The 20,429-nt window shown below is 45.1% G+C and overlaps 1 protein-coding gene and 1 long non-coding RNA gene across 13 annotated transcripts in view; one reads left to right on the top strand and one right to left on the bottom strand.

The window, feature by feature from the left end:
• The window catches only part of PDXDC1 (pyridoxal dependent decarboxylase domain containing 1), a 66,831-nt gene extending 53,196 nt beyond the window's left edge, over nt 1-13,635 (bottom strand). For 4 of the 12 annotated variants that reach the window (XR_008652454.2, XR_010117195.1, XM_063623737.1 and 1 more), the window contains exon 1: nt 12,974-13,216. Coding sequence is in view for 9 of the 12 variants with exons in the window: in XM_063623737.1 (XP_063479807.1) it covers nt 12,974-13,021 (48 nt within the window). In the remaining 3 variants the exon portion in view is untranslated. Of the gene's footprint in view, nt 1-12,604; nt 12,744-12,973; nt 13,219-13,385 lie in introns of those variants that run through there. The other 8 variants (XM_063623738.1, XM_055252453.2, XM_063623739.1 and 5 more) reach the window with 5 other exon arrangements.
• Nucleotides 13,636-13,881: 246 nt separating this feature from the next.
• LOC134733589 (uncharacterized) lies at nt 13,882-17,564 on the top strand. The gene is made up of 2 exons (XR_010117217.1): nt 13,882-14,123; nt 16,717-17,564. It is a non-coding gene; the product is annotated as an uncharacterized lncRNA (long non-coding RNA).
• The last annotated feature ends 2,865 nt before the right edge of the window (nt 17,565-20,429 follow it).

The following is a 20,429-nucleotide window of genomic DNA, read 5'->3' as shown; positions in this document are numbered from 1 at the left end:
TTAAGATCTAAACCAATGAATGCTCTATGAAAAGCTGTAGATTAACTGATCCCTTAAAACTAAAAACAGCGTCTTCATAAGCTTCTACTGAGGGCAGCTACCACTTTCTTCATCACTTTTCTTATCCTCAATAGCTGTGGGCAATGCCAAAATAGCTGTATGATCAACATTAATAAACAACAGCAGGGCAACAGCCAGACACAAACCTAAATGAAGAATTAAATTGTATAAAGATGTATAAAGATGTCTATTAGTTAGTATATAGAAGGAGACTGTTTGATAATGTTGGCAGAAAAAAAATAAACAGGCCAGCACAGTGGTTCACACCTGTAATCCCAGCACTTTGGGAGGCCGAGGTGGGTGGAGATCACCTGAGGCCAGGTGCTTGAGACCAACCTGGCCAACACGGCAAAACCCCATCTCTACTAAAAATACAGAAATTAGCCAGGCGTGGTGGGGGTTGCCTGTAATCCCAGTTATTCGGGAGACTGAGGTAGGAGAACTGCTTGAACCTGGGAGGCGGAGGCGGAGGCTGCAGTGAGCAGAGATGGTGCCACTACACTCCAGCCTAAGCGACAGCAAAATTCCATCTCAAAAAACAAAAACAAAAAACAAAGGAAAAACAGTATTCCACGTCAGGTTCCTGGGAAGAATGTCAAATAATTTCTGAATCCCTTAGCACTGAGTGCAGGGTCAGACATAGAGTAAGTATTCAATCAGATTTATGATCCTTATAATTACTAATACTTACTGGGTTGCTTACTATATTCCAGGCTTGTGCTAATAATTAATGCCTCTACACACATTACTTCCTCACAAGCCCCAAATCATAGTACGTTTTAGAGCCAGAATTTACAACTAAGTAAAATTCTAGGACCAGTGCTCTTAACCACTGGGCAATACTGCTTCTCAATTTTATCAAGTAAGTAAATGAAGCAACTCAACACTTTAAAAAAGCTCGTACTCAAAAATCATATTTAGAACTAAAGTTTAATTTTAAAGATTATCCTTGCTTGATTAATGTTTTCACCTGGGAAGAAAGTGACTCTTTACAGGGAAAATTTCTACTTTACAACAGTCTCAACTAGATGGCTGTAAACTCATCATCCAGATCAGGGCCTTTTTTTTTTTTCCTTTTTCCACCAACCCTTAAACCCGAGCATTTTTAAGAGTGAAAGAGTGGCCAGGCATGGTGGCTCACACCTGTAAAACCAGCACTTTGGGAGGCCAAGGCGGGGGGGGGGCAGATCACCTGATGTCAAGAGTTTGAGACCAGCCTGGCCAAAATGGTGAAACCCTGTCTCTACTAACAATACAAATATTAGCTGGGCGTGGCGGTGTGCGCCTGTAGTCCCAGCTACTCAAGAGGCTGAGGCGCAAGAATCACTTGAACCTGGGAGGCAGAGGTTGCAGTTTGCCAAGATCGTGCCACTGCACTCTAGCCTGGGCAGCAGAGCAAGTCTCTGTCTCAAACAAAAATCCCAAAACCAAAAAAAGTGCAACAAAGCATTTACAGAGTGGGTATATCTACATGCACATTTTCTGATAGATACTAACTGCTGAGAATTTAGACACAGTTATATTTCTCTACAAATTCATAAATTATATTTCAAGTACAGTTAATTCTGTTGTATAAATGAAGTGGGTTCAATATTTTTGCTACAATTTTATCTAACACAGTAGCATGATAGGTATGATTTAATTCTCCTTTCCTAAGAAGAACCATTCAATTGCATGCTCACTGTCACAGAACTGAGACTTTTTTTTGAGATGGAGTCTCATTCTGTCTTCCAGGCTGGAGTGCAGTGGCTTGATCTCGGCTCACTGCAACCTCCACCTCCCGAGTTCAAGTGATTCTCCTGCCTCAGCCTCCTGAGTAGCTGGGATTACAGGCGCCCGCCATCACGCCCAGCTAATTTTTTGTATTTTTAGTAGAGATGGGGTCTTACCATGTTGGCCAGGTCAAACTCCCGCCCTCAGATCGTCTGCCTGTCTCGGCCTCCCAAAGTGCTGGGATTACAGGCATGAGCCACTGCACCCAGCCAGAACTGAGACTTTAATAGGTAGCTCATTTTATAAAACAAGCCCTACTATTCATACCTTCATGAGCACTTTTTACAAACTTTTTTTTTTTTTTTTGAGACACAACCTTGCTTTATTGACCAGGCTGTCACAGTGGCGGGATCATAGCTGGCTGCAGCCTTGAATTCCCAGGCTCAAGTGATCCTCTAACCTCAGCCCCCTGAGCAGACATGACTATAGGCACATGTCACCATGCTTAGCTAATTTTTAAAAATTTTTTTGGAGAGACATAGTCCTACTATGTTGCCCAGGCCGATCTCAAACTCCTGGCTTCACGAGCAATCTTCTTGCCTTGGCCTCCCAAAGTGCTGAGATTAGAAATGTGGGCCATAGTGCCTGGCCAAGAATCGTTTTTTTTTTTTTTTTTTTTTTTTGAGACGGAGTCTCGCTCTGTCGCCCAGGCTGGAGTGCAGTGGCGCAATTATGCCAAGGGATTTTTATCACTTTCAGACAGTATGGGATATTAAAATACTCCCTCAATATCAGAAGAAATATTACATATGTAATGTTAAAATTGCTTAGAAGTTCTGACAATTTAAATGTTGGAGGAAAAGTCAAGAATCAAATGCAAGGTAAGATGGTAAAGGAGGCCAGGGAGCAACTCTCAATTTTTGAAAAAATCTAACGGAAAATTATAAATTGGCAAGGCCGCGCATGGTGGCTCACACCTGTAATCCCAGCACTTTGGGCGGCCGAGGCGGGTGGATCACGAGGTCAGATCGAGACCATCCTGGCTAACACAGTAGAAACCCCGTCTCTACTAGACATACAAAAAATTAGCCGGGCGTGGTGGCGGGCGCCTGTAGTCCCAGCTACTAGGGAGGCTGAGGCAGGAGAATGGCGTGAACCTGGGAGGTGGAGCTTGCAGTAAGCCGAGATTGCGCCACTGCACTCCAGCCTGGGCGACAGACCAAGACTCCATCTCAAAAAAAAAAAAAAAAAAAAGAAAAAGAAAAAAAAGTTGTTTATCATATCTTCCAAAACTGGTAACTACAATAGAAATAAAAGGTGTCTTTAGAGCCTAAGATTTGGGAATTAATGAACTAGTCACTTTAAAAATTTTTTCATCTTAGGCTGGGCACAGTGGCTCACACCTGTAATCCCAGCACTTTGGGAGGCCAGGGTGGGCAGATCACGAGGTCAGGAGATCGAGACCAGCCTGGCCAAGATGGTGAAACCCCATCTCTACTAAAAATACAAAAATTAGTCGGGCGCAATGGTGGGCACCTGTAATCCCAGCTATTCGGGAACCTGAGGCAGGAGAATCGCTTGAACCCAGGAGGCAGAGGTTGCAGTGAGCCAAGAATATACCACTGCACTCCAGCCTAGGTGACAGAGCAAGACTGTGTTTCAGGGGAAAAAAAAAATGTCATCTTTTGAAAACACACTAATCAACACTTTTCCTCACTTAAACCAGTTCACCAAAGTGTGAATTTAAAAAATTATACATTTGGGCCAGCAGTGGTGGCTCATGCCTGTAATTCCAGCACTTTGGGAGGCAGAGGTGGGCGGATCACGACAGGAGTTTGAGACCAGCCTGTCCAACATGGTGAAACCCTGTCTCTACTAAAGATTCAAAAAATTAGCTAGGCGTGGTGGTGTGCCTGTAACCTCAGCTACTCAGGAGGCTGAGGCAGGAGAATCATTTGAACCTGGGAGGCAGAGGTTGCTGTGAACCAAGATGGCACCATTGCACTCCAGCCTGGGCGACAGGGTGAGAGTCCATCTCAGAAAAAAAAAAAATATATATATATATATATATACACACACACACACACACACACACACTTACTTTTATGTGATTTGGAAAAAAAAAAAAACTCACACAAACACACACCTCAAATCCCAGAATTTAGAGACATTACAGTTGAGCACAAATCTAAGTTAAAAAAAAAAGGGGGGGGTGCAGGGATGGGATGGGTGGGTAAAGAGGGCTAGAGTGACAGAAAGCAGGGCAGGGATCCACTGCAAAAGGACACAGGGACATTTTCAGGGAGACGGAAATGCTCTGTGCCTTTTTTGGGGTGGGTGGTAGGGGGCTTATTTTTTGAGACAGGGTCTCACTCTGTCACCCAGGCCAAGTGCAGCGGCACTATTGTGGCTCACTGCAGCCTCACCCTCCTGGGCTCAAGCGATCCTCTCACCTCAGCCTCCCAAGTCGCTGGGACTACAGGTGCATGCCACCAAGCCTGGCTAAGTTTTTATTTTTTATAGAGATAGAGGTCTCACTGTGTTGCCCTGGCTGCCCTCAAACTCCTGAGCTCAAGAGATCCTCCTTTCTTGGCCTCCCAAAGTATTGAAATTACAGCTGTGAGCCACTGCACCAGGTCAATGCTTTGTATCTTGATCATGCTGGTGGTAATATCACTATACCCAACTTCCAAAACACAAACTGTATAATTAAAATGGGTATATTTGTTGTATGTAAACTGTCCCCCAATTTTTCATAAAGGGGGAGTAAACTGATGTAAAGTAGATTTAAAAGAAAATACTAAGCAAATAATAGTATAGGTGGTACAGTGATGTGGCCAAATTCATAGATGGTACATGAATAACTGCTGTTTGGGACATACAGAGCTAAGCCTTTAAAGAGAAGGCTTTTTTTTTTTTTTTTTTGAGATGGAGTCTTGCTCTGTCGCCTAGGCTGGAGTGCAGTGGTGTGATCTCAGCTCACTGCAACCTCCACCTCCCGGGTTCAAGCAATTCTCCTGCCTCAGCCTCCCAAGTAGCTGGGACCACAGGCACATGCCACGACACCCGCTAGTTTTTTTGTATTTTTAGTAGAGACGGGGTTTCACCGTGTTAGCCATGATGGTCTTGATCTCCTGATCTCATGATCTGCCCGCCTTGGCCTCGCAAAGTGATAGGATTACAGGCGTGAGCCACTGCACTTGGCCAAGAGAAGGCTTTTAAGAGAAGCAGCCTCTATAAAAAAGAAAGTCTAACATTTATTCTTACAAGTATATTAATTGTAACATTCATCAATGCTAGAAGTATATAACACTTCTGTTTCAACAAAGTTTTTTTTTCAGGAAAGGAATGTTCTTATTTGGGGGACTTTTAGGGCTTATTTCGGAGGTCTCTTAGGGCTAACTAAAGACAAACCAGCTGCTCATATTAGAAGACCTTGGAGTTATCAAATGCTAGTTTATACCATATGCATTAGACATATAAAAAATCACTACCTACCTTCGGCTGAGATAAAAAGCAAGAGGTAAAGCTCCAGACAGCTGTTCCTAACTTAACTACTCTTGCCTCCCACAGCTTTCTGAACAAGGTAAATCCTGAATAGTGATCATCATTCAACCTTCATCTCTGCAGAAGGCATTTCTTTTCCTCCCAGGCGAAAACAAACAGTGCCTGCTGTCTAGCACTAGTTAAACAAGTTCCCCAAACACCACACACGTCTATTATAATACATACCTCTGAGAAGCCACAGCAAGAACACAATGTTCCTTATGGGCCAAGGATGAGAGAAGAGGACAGGAATCCTCCAAGTTGATACAGTGACTTGTAAACCTGGTTTATCTTACTGGAGTCTCAGTTTCTACATTTGTAAGTATTTTTGCCTGATTCAACAGTACAGTATTTAATTAAGAACCAGAACTTTTGTCTCCTCCCATCTTCTCTTTTTTTTTTTGAGACGGAGTCTCACTCTGTTGCAGTAGTGCAATCTCCTGAGTAGCTGGGACTACAGGCATGAGCCACCACACCTGGCTAATTTTTGTATTTTTAGTAGAGATGGGGTTTCACCATGTTGGCCAGGCTGGTCTCGAACTCCTGACCTCAGGTGATCCACCCACCTCGGCCTCCCAAAGTGCTGGGAGTACAGGCATGAGTCACCACGCCCAGCCGTCTCCTCTCATCCTCTAAGAACTGGATACTGTCATTTGAAAGTCTTATTTTTAACCATCATGGTCTCTACGCTTGAGTGTCTGTGAGAATATGAAGACATACTGTAATTACTGGCTCATTAAGCATCATAATCTTCCTAGTTGCAAAGGGTTAGCCAGGTACTGTATAAAGTGTAACTATGAGTATTTAACCTTACAAATTCCTCAGGAAGATAGGCATAAAATAGGAAAGAAAAGGGCAAAAATAGGCCGGGTGCAGCGGCCCACCTGAGGTATACGGAGTTCGAGACCAGCCTGGCCAACATGATGAAACCCTGTCTCTACTAAAAATACAAAAAATTAGCCAGGCGTGGTGGTGTGCGCCTGTAATCCCAGCTACTCGGGAGGCTGAGACAGGAGAATCGCTTGAACCCAGGAGGCAGAGGTTATAGTGAACCAAGATCGCACCACTGCACTCCAGCCTGGGCAACAAGAGCAAAACTCCATCTGGGAAAGGGAAAGGGAAAGGGAAAAGGGAAAAGGGAAAAGGGAAAGGGAAAGGCCAAAAATACCCAACAGTGGAAAGGAGGCAGCAAAGTTAACTGCACAGATCACATCTCAGTCACAGAGAGCAGTACGTGAAGGAGGGAAAAAGCCTCTAATCACTTGACTCAGATATACGTTGGAGATGCTAGAGATCCAACTCCATGTTCCAAAAACCTGTGTTCCCAGAGACCACTCCTGCAGTGTCGATTCACACAGATCTTATAACATGAGTAAACGCTTCCAGATAATGACACTGACGGAAAAACAGCATACAATAGGAAAGCTCTACTCCTAAAAACTTTACTGTTTACCTGGAATCACACCTTTATTCTGGAACAAAAAGAAAATTGCTAAACAGAAGCAGATACTGTTATAACTCTTCCTTAAGATAAGCTTCTTTACAGGCAATGTTTAACTAGTGCTAGACAGCAGGCAGTGTCTGTTTTTGCCTGGGAGGAAAGGAAATGCTTTTTGCAGAGATGAAAGTTGAATGATTATCACCATTCAGGATTTACCTTGTTCAGGGATTGTTAGTGAGCAATCAAATCAGAAAGGTAAAGATGAAATGGTTTTCCTGTTTCTTGATTTTTATCTACCAGCAATAATATGAGGCACCCTCGTAAAGATCTGCATTACATTTACAATTAGACTCTAGAAAAGCATAATTCTGAGCTAAATATTCTGCCTGAAGAATCTCTTCCACACAGTCTTTCCTGGTCACTTGCTCCTTGCACTCATAATTTGTTTCTTAATTCCTAAGCTTTTTATCCCTCCTTTCTATACAAGGATTTGTCCAAAAAAAGTATACCCCTTACCAGAACGCGACCTCCTACAGGGGTCACATCTTACTCACCTTGTGTCTCTGTCAGCACTCAGCACTGGGCTTTGACCACAGCTCACCTTCCATTCATAAAAATTATAAACCAAGGCTGGGTGCAGTGGCTCACACCTGTAATCCCAGCACTTTGGAAGGCCAAGGCGGGCAGATTACTTGAGGTCAGGAGTTCGAGACCAGCCTGGCCAACATGGCGAAACCCCATCTCTATTAAAAATACAAAAATTGGCCAGGCACGGTGGCTCATGCCTGTAACCCCAGCACTTTGGGAGGCTGAGGCAGAGGTCAGGAGGTCGAGACCATCCTGGCTAACACTTGGTGAAACCACGTCTCTACTAAAAATACAAAAAATTAGCTGGGCGTGGTGGTGGGCGCCTGTAGTCCCAGCTGAGGCAGGAGAATGGCGTGAATCTGGGAGGCGGGGCTTGCAGTGAGCCGAGATTGCGCCACTGCATTCCAGCCTAGGCCATAGGTCGAGACTCTATCTCAAAAAAATAAAAAATAAAAAAAACACAAAAATTAGCCCGGCATGGCGCAAAAATAATCCCAACTACTTGGGAAGCTGAGGCAGGAGAATTGCTTGAACCCAGAGGGCAGAGGTTGCAGTGAGGCAGAGGTCGCATCGAGGCGAGATCGCGCCACTGCACTCCAGCCTGGGTGACAGAGCAAGATTCCGTCTCAAAAAAAATAAAAATTATAAATCAAAACAGGTTTCTGCTTTAGGTGACAACAGATGAAATCAAGCTCAAGCAACTTCTACCTATAACTCATAATCCTAGATATAGTGGAGCAAAGACGGATATGGGACCATCAATAGCTCTGCCACTGACTTCCCCTGCAATCTTGAATAAATCAAGAATGAACAAAGCCATAAATATCTAGGATCAGGAACTTTGTACTAAGGCCGAGTCCCATCAGTTTTCTCTGACAGCCAGTATTAGATAATCATTTACAGCCACAGCCACCATGCATCTGTATGCAAAACCCTCACATTATAACATTGGAATTGGCTTTATATGAAAGCTACAATTACAGCCTCTCATCTCCTCTCATTCTATATAAAAGAGTGGGATCTACAAAGCCATACACGGAAACTGGTCATTTCAACCTTGCCTAACAGGGGTTCTTTTCTCATGCTTTTTAAGGAAGGAGCAGGAATAGAAATTCTCGGAGTCCTTATCAGTAAGTAATGATCAGGAATGTTCCATTGATGCTGCTATAAACCTCTAGCATAACAGCAAGGTGACAAAGAATTTTCTAAAATCAGGCCCAAATAGGAGGAAAGAAACACTTAGCTCAGGAAGAGTTCAAGAACCAAAAATGGGCTGAGTTGTGCTGATTTCGGTCAGAAACAGGGTCAAAGTTGCCTCTTTCAGAGATGAGAATTAGATATAGCAAGTAATTGGCTGGGCACGGTAGTTCATGCCTGTAACCCCAGCACTTTGGGAGGCCAAGGCGCATGGATCACTTGAGGTCAGGAGCTTGAGACCAGCCTGGTCAATATGGTGAAATCCCATGTCTACTAAAAATACAAAAATTAGCCAGGTGTGGTGGTGGGTGCCTGTAATACCAGCTACTTGAGAGGCTGAGGCCGGAGAATTGCTTGAATCTGGAGAGCAGAGGTTGTAGTGAGCCGAGACTGTGCCACTGCACTCTAGCCTGGGCGATGGAGGGAGACTCCAACTCAAAAAAAAAAAAGTAATTGCCAGCTCTTAGCATTGTCCAGTGGAACCTTCTTTGCGATGGAAATGTTCCACGTCTGTGCTGCCCAGTGTAGCAGACATCAGCCACATGTGGCTGTTGAGCACTTGAAATGTGGCTAGCATGACTGAGGAAAGGAATTTTAAATTGTGTTTAATTTTAATCTCAATGTAAACTGCCAAATATGGCTAGTGGCGACCAAACCGGAACTGTAGCTCTAGATTCCCTAAATTAGGGACTTTCAATGACAGGCAATTCCCTCCACCGCTTGGGGGACAACTGCCCCCATCCTGAGACATTTCTTATTGTTACAACTAGGGGTAGGGAGTGCGACTAGCATCTACTGAGCAGAGGTCAGGAACACTGCTAAACATGCTGCCATGCACAGGCCAGCCCCCCATAACAGCAAATTATCTGACCCGAAATATCAGTAGTGCTGACGCTGAGAAACTGCTTTAAGTTTGCTCAAGGACAGAATTAAAGTAAATGCAAACAAACTGTAGTATACCTTGTCTAAACATAATACCCAGGAAGAATGAGATTTTTTAACCAACAGAAAAAGGTCTGGGCTATTCTACAAGTTTAGAGTAGCACGTTTTGGCCTGGCATGGTGGCTCACGCTTATAATCCCAGCACTCTGGGAGGCTAAGGCAAGAGGATGGCTTGAGCCCAGGAGTTTGGGACCAGCCTGGGAAATATAGTGAGACCTTGTCTCGAGAAAAAAAAAATTGTTTGAATTAGCTCAGTGTGGGGGTGAGTGCCTGTAGTCCCAGCTACTCAGGAGGCTGAGGCACGAGGATCACTTGAGCCCTGGAGACGGATGTTGCAGTGAGCCGAGATTGTACCACGGCTCTCCAGCCTAGGTGACAGAGACAGATCCTGTCTCAATAATAATAATAATATAACAGGTTTTTACTGAAAGGTGTGTTTAATAACGTAAAATCTTCATCATTATAGTCATTACTTCCTGTGGCATTTTCCTTATTGAATATTAACATAAGTACACACTGTGAGACTCTGCTACAGGGCCTTGTTCCTTATGCCTTGGACATGGGGGGCAGGGGCAAAGCCCCTACTCCTACTCTCCTAAGTTTGAATTTCCTTTGCCTCCTCCATTAACCCATCTGATTTATTGGGACATCACTAATCTCAGATACAAGAAAACTGATACTGTTGTGGAAGAAAAGCAAATCGTGACAAGAAAATGGCTCTGTTATCACAGGTCTGCACGTTTACATAACAGAAAAAGCAAGGGACAGAATTTTTTTTTTTTTTTTTGAGACGGAGTCTCGCTCTGTCGCCCAGGCTGGAGTGCAGTGGCGCAATCTCGGCTCACTGCAAGCTCCGCCTCCCGGGTTCACACCATTCTCCCGCCTCAGCCTCTCCGAGTAGCTGGGACTACAGGCGCCCGCCACCACGCCTCGCTAATTTTTTGTATTTTTAGTAGAGACGGGGTTTCACCGTGCTCTCGATCTGACCTCGTGATCCGCCCGCCTCGGCCTTCCAAAGTGCTGGGATTACAAGCGTGAGCCACCGCGCCCAGCCCAAGGGACAGAATTATATTTGGACCAAATCCAAATCATTGAGTGATTCTACTAAATGATGATCGCATATTTTGTTTTTGTTTTTTCACATACATTTTAAAGTGAGAGATATTATTTTAAATTTTAGAGGGTGAGTATCAAATAACATTGTGGTTTCTGTAATCAGTATAAATTACGCAAGAATCAGTTTAAACGGAGTCATTCATAACTGCTCACACAGCTCTCGAGTTTATATTAACAACGTAGAATTTAACGCAGCATAGTCTATTCCTCAAAGAAACAGGAATAATGAACACAATTAAATGTTTCACTTTGACTCAGACTATTTTTCAGAACATAAAGTCATCAACACTCATATTACAGCAATGCTTTTTCTTTTCTGCCCAATTAGCACCAACATAAATCGTTCATTCCATCTAAGGCCCTGTATTACTTCAGGGAATATAAATGTAAGTACCGGCCAGGCGCAGTGGCTCACGCCTGCAATCCCAGCACTGTGGGAGGCTGAGGCGGGCAGATCACAAGGTCAGGAGTTTCAGACCATCCTGACCAACATGGTGAAACCCCGTCTCTACTGGGAATACAAAAATTAGTGAGGCGGGCAGATCACAAGGTCAGGAGTTTGAGACCATCCTGACCAACATGGTGAAACCCCGTCTCTACTGGGAATACAAAAATTAGTCGGGTGTGGTGGCACACGCCTGTAGTCACAGCTGCCGAGATCACCTCACTGCACTCCAGCCTGGGCAAGAGAGCGAGACTCCGTCTCAAAAAAAAAAAAAAAAAAAAAAAAAAAAAAAAGTAAGTCCCATAGTTCTGAAAAACTTACACTCAGAATTTTCACACTGACCTAAGGCAGAAACCTCCAGCCCACATGTTCTGAATTCCTAAAAGATCACTACAATTTTTTGTGAATAATCCAATATTAAACACAGTGGGATTTCAGTCCCTCTTGAGATCCTCATTGAGAGAGTTTAAGATCTTTTATCATCAATTAACACTTAGGGAGCAACCACTGTAACCTACTGATCAAATGCCAGAAAAGTAATATTTAAAGGAGGATTCTGACCCACTCTGCAGATTTTCCTATAAAGGCTAATCATTCCTGGTGGAAAGATCACCCCAGTTCTTTAGGATTCCAATTACAATCACATGAAACCCACCCACTTTCTTAGGAAATTGAAAACACCACTTTGCATCATTTTGTACTCAATTGCTGGTGTTATAAACATGATCTTGACAAGGATTTCTCAGCCTCAACACTGCTGACATTTTGGGCCAGAGAATTCTCCGCCGTGGGGGGCTGTCCTGTGCAACGTAGGATGTTTAGAGGCGTCCCTGGCCTCTAACCACTAGGTACCGGCAGCACCTCCCTGCCCCCATTGTGACAATCAAAAATATGTCCAGAGATAGCCAAATGTCCCCTGGGGAAATAAATTGCCCCCTGCTTTAAGAATCACTCATCTGGACAAACTCAAAGTACCAAAAGGTAGGCATCCTGCTAATCAGAAGACCGGAAAGACTTTATTCCCAGCCAGGAAAACACGTAATATTCACCCCAGAGATGGCACAAGAAAACCATATTATCTTTTTCTTGTCTTCCACCCAATTTATGCTAAGCAACCGAGGAGTAGGCTATACCACTGTGAGCACATGAAGACATCTGGCCCAACTTTTACAATTATTGCCTTCAACTCTCCAGTGACAAGTGAACAAAATCTAAAGCAGCTGCTGCCTTGAAAAAAGACAAAATATATTATTCCTACCAGCTCAAAATTAAAATGTAGCCGTCTTAAAACACTAGCATTGCTCCTGAATGCCACATGCATGAAAAACCCTGTATGCACTGGATTGGACAAGCAGACTCCCAAGCTGGAACAGAGAGAAAGGCTTTGAGGGAGAGCAGAACGTCAGGTACCGAAAGCAGGAATCCGTGAAGAAACCCAAACCATTTACAAGCTCTAACACTGAGACAACGAGAATCCGTTTCACATGGTAGAGCAGTCAGCAAGGTACACCACGCTGCCGTTCCCCCAGGGGGAAACCAGAGGTAGCTCTGTTACCAGTGTATTTCGAGTTGACTCGGGGATCCCTCCTCGCCACTGGAATGGGGGAGCCAGGAAGTTGTGGAGCAGCTGCGATCCCCGAAACTCAATTCGCAATCTACGCAATACCCACCCCTTTCTGGAACTCAGAGGTTCTCGCCCGGTGATCGCAGGCTCAGCATCAGAATCACCTGCGTGGGGCGTTGTGGGAGGGGGGGAGGTGGCGGTTAAACACGCAGATCCCCGTCCCGCCCCCAGAGGTTCTGACCCCGGGAATGAACCTCTGCATTTTACCAAAGGCCCCAGGTGATTCCCACTCAGGCTGAAGTTTGAAAACCACTGCTTTAACAATTTTTATTCCTAACTCGGAGACCAAGAAAAACCTACAGGTTTGCAGCTGGCTCTGAAATAACTGCGGCTTCTTTCCGGGAGCATCTGGGGCCGCCAACGGAGAACTCCCGGTCCTCCGAAAGGGCCAGCCGAGCTCAGGCCGGCCACTCGCGGAACCTCGGCAGGGCCGAAGGTCGGCCCCGCGGTCCCAGTCCTGGGCTCCGGGCCCCTCGCGGCCGCCACGGAACCCCGCCCAGCCTCTTCGGCCCACGGGGACCCGAGAGACACCCGGCCCCGTGACGCGCCCGGGCCCCAGCCGCCCTCCGGGCGAGGCCTCCTCAGGCGGGGCCCGTCAGCCCGCATCCCCCTGTCTGGGTCACAATGGCAGCTCGAGACTGGGAAACAGTCGCCTCGGAGGCGGGAGCCCCGGGCCGCAGCACCGTCCCCATCGCCCCCTCCCGGTACGGACCTTCTCCAGGGACGCGTCCATGGCTGAGGCGGACGGTGGTGGCCCGGCGGTCCTGGGCTCTACTTCCTCCTCCCGCGCCCCGCCGCTCTTTCCACGCTGGCAGCGCTGACGTCCCCCGCGCCCGCGGCCGGCGGGGCGGAGAGGAGGAGGAGCTGCCCCGCGGCGCCGCGGGCTGGAGAACCTGAGGGTTGAGGGGCGGTGGGGCGATGCAGGGCGGGGCCCCGTGGCGGTGGGCGGAGCCCTCTAGGCTTCCGTACCTGGGCGCCACGCCGGCCCTCCCTAACGTGCGCAGGTGAAGGGGGGAGGATGCCTGGTGGATTGTTTACCAAACTCTTTCCAGCAGCCTGTTGCAATCATCAAGGTAGAAGTATAATAATCACAAAGTACTATTCATAGAGTGAAAGGCTGGAAATACTAGTGACGCGCCTTCACTGCCGGGCCCAGGCTTCCAAGTCTCCCGCCTCACCTCCCGCCGGCATCCCTCGAGAATGGAACAGGCCATTAGCCACGGAGGCGGTGAGCGAGCGGGCAACCTTGCGCATGCGTAGGACTTGCAGCTTCCTCGGCGCCCGTGGACTTAAGGGTTTTGGGGTTGGGGGCTACTTGGTGAACTCTGTTCAGAGAAGGCACTGATCTAAGCTGAGGTGTTGTCTCAGACCTTACCGCTGAATTCTAGTCGGAAAAAATTGTTGAAACAACTGGTCCAGCCTCCTTCATATCACAATTATGACTTGTCAGGTAATGGGTCATAGTAATAATGGTAATATTAATACATCAGCTGCTGCTCTTCCATTTTCCTATTTCAGCAGCTCTAGGAGATCATTATCCCCATTTCACAGTGCCTATCTAGGTAGGATTCAGACCCAAGCCCGATGAGTCTACATACTGCTTCCACTCCTACTTTAAATGTTTTAAAAAGTTAATTTTTTATTAATTTTTTTATCTTGTTAACCGATGAACTGAAGAGAAAAAAAATTAAAATCTCATTTTAATACAGAAGGTGGGGGTGTCTCACTATGTTACCCAAGCTGGCTTCAAACTCCTGGCCTCAGGCGATCTTCCCGTCTCAGCCTCCCCAAGTGCTGGGATTAAGGGCGTGAGCTACCACGCCTGGCCACTTTTGCAATTTTACTGCAATGTGTTTCAAACGAATGGGGAGGGCGTACATTTGCTTAGTAGATTCTTCCTACCTTAATGTGGGAAACTGATATAGACTACCACGGTTGCAATCAATGGAACACTTCACCTCTGCGATGACGCTACAACCACAGTCTTACTCCTTTTCTCTCCTGTTTTATACTCTTCCTCCCGCAATCTGTGTAAACAAGGTCACATTTTCAGCGCAGTAACTCCATGTTTTGAGCTATCTACGTTGTATTTGGTAAATTGCCTGGTTATGTTAATGAAATTATTTTCTACCAAAAAACCCTTGTGTGCTGGTTTAGACTGTACTGTGGGAATTATTCTGACTCTCTAAAGAGCTTTCCAAACAGAAGGAATGATAGATTTATGTCTTTCTAGAATTGAAGATTGAATGTACCCCCGCTTGAGCAAAACAAGTCACTTTTCCAACGTGTTATGAAATTTTTCAAACGTAGAAAAGTTTAAACAATTGTACAGTGAGCACCCATGTACCCACTACCTAGATTCTACAGTTAATTTTCCCTATATTTGCTTTATCACATACGCATCCATGTATCCATCCATCGATATATGTTAGTACATTTCACCTCTGAGCACCTCAGCGTGGGTATCATTCAAAACTAGTAAATTTTAAAGTCACCTCCAAGTTTCTGTGGATTACATTACAAAGTATAACAGATTCTACAAAACAAATACTAGAGAGAAAAGTTAACCTTACTGTTTGAAAAGTAGACTTTGAAAACCCAACATGAAAAAGTGGAAATAATCAACCGGATTATTTATTATATTTAGCCAAACATTTATTGACTGCCATCTTGGACAGTTGTGCTGGAAATAGTATGTAAAAGAATAAGAGGCTGGTTCAAGACCAGCCTGGCCAAATAGTGAAACTCCATCTCTACTAAAAATACAAAAAATTAGCTGGGCGTGGTGGCAAACACCTGTAATCCCAGCTACCTGGGAGGCTGAGGCAGGGGAATCACTTGAACCCGGGGGGCAGAGGTTGCAGTGAGCTGAGATTGTGCCACTGCACTCCAGCCTGGGCAATAAGGCGAGACTCCATCTCAAAAAACAATAAAAATACAAATAAGAGGCTGGGCCGGGTGAAGTGGCTCACGCCTGTAATCCCAGCACTTTGGGAGGCCGAGGCGGGCGGATCACGGGGTCAGGAGATTGAGACCATCCTGGCTAACATGGTGAAACCCCGTCTCTACCAAAAATACAAAAAGAAATTAGCCTGGCATGGTGGTGGGGGCCTGTAATCCCAGCTATTCTGGAGGCTGAGGCAGGAGAATGGCGTGAAGCTGGGAGGCGGAGCTTGCAGTGAGCAGAGATCGCACCACTGCACTCCAGCCTGGGCGACAAAGCGAGACTCTGTCTCAAAAACAAAATAAAATAAAAAATTTAAAAATTTTAAAAAGGCTGGGCGCGGCATCTCATGCCTGTAATCCCAGCACTTTCGGAGGCCAAAGTGGGCAGATCACCTGAGGTCAGGAGTTCGAGAACAGTATGGCCAACATGGTGAAACCCCCCCATCTGTACTAAAAATAGAAAAATTAGCGGGTGTGGTGGCGTGCGCCTGTAATCCCAGCTACTCGGGAGGCTGAGGCAGCAGAATCGCTTCAACCTGGGAGGCGGAGGTTGCAGTGAGCCAAGATTGCACCACTGCATTCCAGCCTGGGCGACAAGAGCAAGATTCCGTCTACACACACACACACACACACACACACACACACACACCACAAAGACAAGCTCTCTGCCCTGAACACACACACACACAACAAAGACAAGCTCTCTGCCCTGAAGAAACACACTATTTTGGGTAGAAGTTTTTACTTTGGGATGCAGATGGAGGTCTCTGAAACTATACTCAAAATTTTGTGTGTGAGTGAGTGCATTTTTCTGGGGAAAACATCCCTTGTCTTCATTATATACTCAAGTCTGTGATTCCCCCCATCCCCAGAAAAAAAAAAAAAAAGTTGAAACCATTTGGCTTGTGGATGCACAGATAGGAAAACTGATAAGTTATAATGCAACATTCTATGGACTAGTGAAGAGAGATAAGCAGAATATTGTACAGTTTGGAGCATGAAGCCATCCACTGTGGGGAGGTTTAAGCTCTACTGACATATGGCTTTATGTGCTGCTAACAGACCTTTCTTTTTCTTTCTTTTTTTTTTTTTTCCAGACGAGTCTCACTCTGTTGTCCGGGCTGAAGTGTAGTGGTGCAAACTCGGCTCACTGCAACCTCCACCTCCCTGGTTCAAGCGATTCTCCTGCCTCAGCCTCCCCGAGTAGCTGCAACTACAGGCGTGCACCATCGCACACACTGTATTTTTAATAGAGACAGGGTTTTACCATGTTGGCCAGGCTGGTCTCAAACTCCCAACCTCAAGTGATCCTCCTGCCTCGGCCTCCCAAAGTGTTTGGATTACAGGCCTCAAACACTTCTTTTTTTTTGAGATGGAGTCTCGCTCTGTCGCCAGGCTGGAGTGCAGTGGCACCATCTCTGCTCACTGCAAGCTCCACCTCCCGGGTTCAAGCAATTCTCCTGCCTCAGCCTCCTGAGTAGCTGGGATTACAGTTGCGTTCCACCAAGCCTGGCTAATTTTTGTATTTTTAGTAGAGATGGGGTTTCACTAGTTGGACAGGCTAGTCTCCAACTCCTGACCTCAGGTGATCCACCCACCTCAGACTCCCAAAGTGCTGGGATTACAGGCATGAGACACTGGGCCCAGCCTCAACTGTAGACTTTTAACTCAAAGGTACAAAAATTGGATTATGTCTGGGCCAGCTTTTTCCCTTGTGGATAGCATAGCCCATTGGTTAGAGTTCAGATTGTGGCTACAAGTAGAACTGGACTCTTTTTTTTTTTTTTTAAGCTGTATAAGTGAAAACTACTTGGGCAAGTTACTTAACCTCTTGGTATATTAGTTTCCTCATCTGTAAAATTCTGGTTATACTTGCCGTTTAGTGTTTGTTAAACATTCTTATGATCAAAAAACAAGCAAATAAAAACTCCTTATCTTCATCCACCTCCCCTTCTGGTTACACCTAATGGTCTCAATTTTCTCATCACACAAGCACCACCAACTCATCTCAATCTAGCTTCCGCTTTGTTCCCTCCACCCAAACGAGTCTCACTAAGACCATCTCAGTCCATCACACCTGACCTCTCAGCAGCCCTAGAACCAGATGATCACTTTCTTCTTGAAACTGACTTTCCATGCTTCCCACAATGTCAAATTCTCCGGATCGTCACCTTCCCTTTCTGCCTGTTCCTTCTCAATGTCTTTTGGAGTTTCTTCCTCCTCCACCCAATGTTTAATTGTTGGATTTCCTCAGCACTCAGCTGGCAAGCCCTTTTTTTTTTTTTTTTTTTTTTTTTTTTTTTTTGAGACAGAGTCTCGCTCTGTTGCCCAGGCTGGAGTGCAGTGGCATGATCTTGACTCAGTGCAACCTCTACCTCCCAGGTTCAAGCAATTTTCCTGCCTCAGATTCCTGAGTAGCTGGGATTACAGGCACATGCCACCATGCCCAGCTAATTTTTGTATTTTTAGTAGAGACAGGGTTTCACCATATTGGTCAGGCTGGTCTCAAACTCCTGACCTTAGGTGATCTACCCGCCTCAGCCTCCCAAAGTGCTGGGATTACAGGCGTGAGCCACCGTGCCCGGCCTGGGAAGTCCTTTTGATTTCTTCTTCTACATAATTTCATCCTCCATTATTTCAATTAACATCTATGTCAAACTGAGAGTACTTCATCAATGGGTTGTGATATCAACCATTGGGTCATGAGTAGCAATTTTTTAAAAAATGAAATAGGATGCAAAACATCACAGCACATCATGTGGATTAAGGATAATTAGGCAGTAACCCAAATGTCCATCAACAGATAAACAGATAAACAAATTGTGGCCTATCCCGACAATGGAATGGAGTCCTGTACTGTAATAAAAGGGACTAAATTATTGATCCATGGGACACCACAGATTAGGAGTTGGCAGACTTTTTCTGTAAAGGGCCTGGTTGTAAATATTTCAGGCTTTGCAAGCCTTAGTTTAGGTTCTTGCGATCTCGGTCTCAAGTATTTAATTCTGTAGCATGAAAACAGCCATAGACAGTGTGTAAACAAATGAGTGTTGCTGTGTTCCAATAAAGTTTTATTTATAGACATTGAATTTTGGATTTCATTTAATTTACATGTGTTACAAAATCTTCTTCTTTGAATTTTTTTTCAATCACTTAAAAATATGAAGTCATGCTGAGCTCTTAGGCCTTTGCATAATCAGGTACTGGGCCAGATTTGGCCCACAAGCCCTAGTTTGCTGATCCCTGTCATAGACGAATCTTAAAAACATTATGCTGAGTGAAAGAAGCCAGATACATGGCCTGGAGCCTGTAATCCCAGCACTTTGGGAGGCCGAGGTGGGAGGTTCACTTGAGCCCAGGAATTTGAGGCCAGCCTAGGCAACATAGAAAGACCCAGTCTCTACCAAAAAAAAAAAAATAGCTGGGAGTGGAGGATTTCTCAAGCCTGGGAGGTTGAGGCTGCAGTGAGCTGTGATTGCACCACTGCACTCTAGCCTGGGTGACACAGCAAGACCCTGTCTCCAAGGAAATAAAAAAGCCAGATACAAGTGAATACCTATTTCATATGTATACTGTATATATACTCTGGTTTCATTTATATGGAATTCTAGAAAATGCAAACTATAATGACAGCCTGGGGCTGAGATGGAGGGGGAATTGACTGCCAAGGGGTGCTGGGGAATTTTTGGAAATGACAGAAGAGCTCTGTATTTTAATCGTGGTGGTTACACAGGTATATACATTTGTCAAAACCTGTTGAACTGTACATGTAATATGGGTGAATTTTATTATATGATGTAAAACATGAAAATCTATTATGTAAAACATACTTCAACAAAGTTGATTAAAAAATATCAGAGCATTGGTTGGTTATTTACTATTGGGTAAAAAAATTCTTTTCTTATTTTTTTGAGACCGAGTCTCACTCTGTTGCCCAGGCTGGAGTGCAGTGGTGTGATCTCAGCTCACTGCAATGTCTGCTTCCCAGGTTCAAGTGATTCTTGTGCCTCAGCCTCCCAAGTAGCTGGGACTACAGGTGTGAGCCACCATGCCCAACTAATTTTTGTATTTTTAGTAGAGATAGGGTTTCACCATGTTGGCCAGGCTGGTCTCAAGCTCCTGACCTCAAATGATCTATCCAACTCAGCCTGCCAGAGTGCTGGGATTACAGGTGTGAGCCACCACACCTAGCCAAAAAATTCTTAGAAAAAAGAAAAAAAAATCAGAGCATCTTCTATGGTAGTAAGGGTACTCATTGCTTCTGAAACTTCTGCCTCAGTTATACACATTTATAGCTGTGCCTTGATTGCACTGAACTCCTCTTCCACCCTAAACCAGGGATTCTCACACACTCCACATCCCATAAAAGCTCCCCATCATCCACCCAGCTGTTCACGCCAGGAAACAGGGTGTCTTCCTCTCTCTCACACTTTCCCTTCCCTAACCCCTTCCAATCAGTGTTGCCACTTCCACCTCCTAAATATCCCTCAAAGCTGTCTGCATCTCTATTTCTGTGGCTACCGCCTTGACTACTGCCATATCTAAGCAGTCTCTGTAGCCAAACCATTCTTAACACAGAAAACAGAGTCATCTGTTAAGTGTAGAAATCAGATCATCTGCTTACAAGCCTTCAGCTGTTCATGGAATAAAGCGAGCATCCTTCACTTGGCCCGTGAGTATATAATATGGCCCCTGCCTACCTCTTTGGTCTCTGGCTGTCATTATTCCCTTGATTATTCTCTTGGTCTTTGTTGTTGTTGATGTTGTTGTCTTTTTGTTTTTGTTTTGAGACAGGGTCTCACTTGGTCAC

The sequence above is a fragment of the Symphalangus syndactylus genome, chromosome 18, assembly GCF_028878055.3.
Source record: "Symphalangus syndactylus isolate Jambi chromosome 18, NHGRI_mSymSyn1-v2.1_pri, whole genome shotgun sequence".
In the NCBI taxonomy this organism is placed as follows: Eukaryota; Metazoa; Chordata; class Mammalia; order Primates; family Hylobatidae; genus Symphalangus; species Symphalangus syndactylus.
Note: the sequence above shows the minus strand (reverse complement) of the source record. Positions and strands in the feature narration are given on the sequence as shown.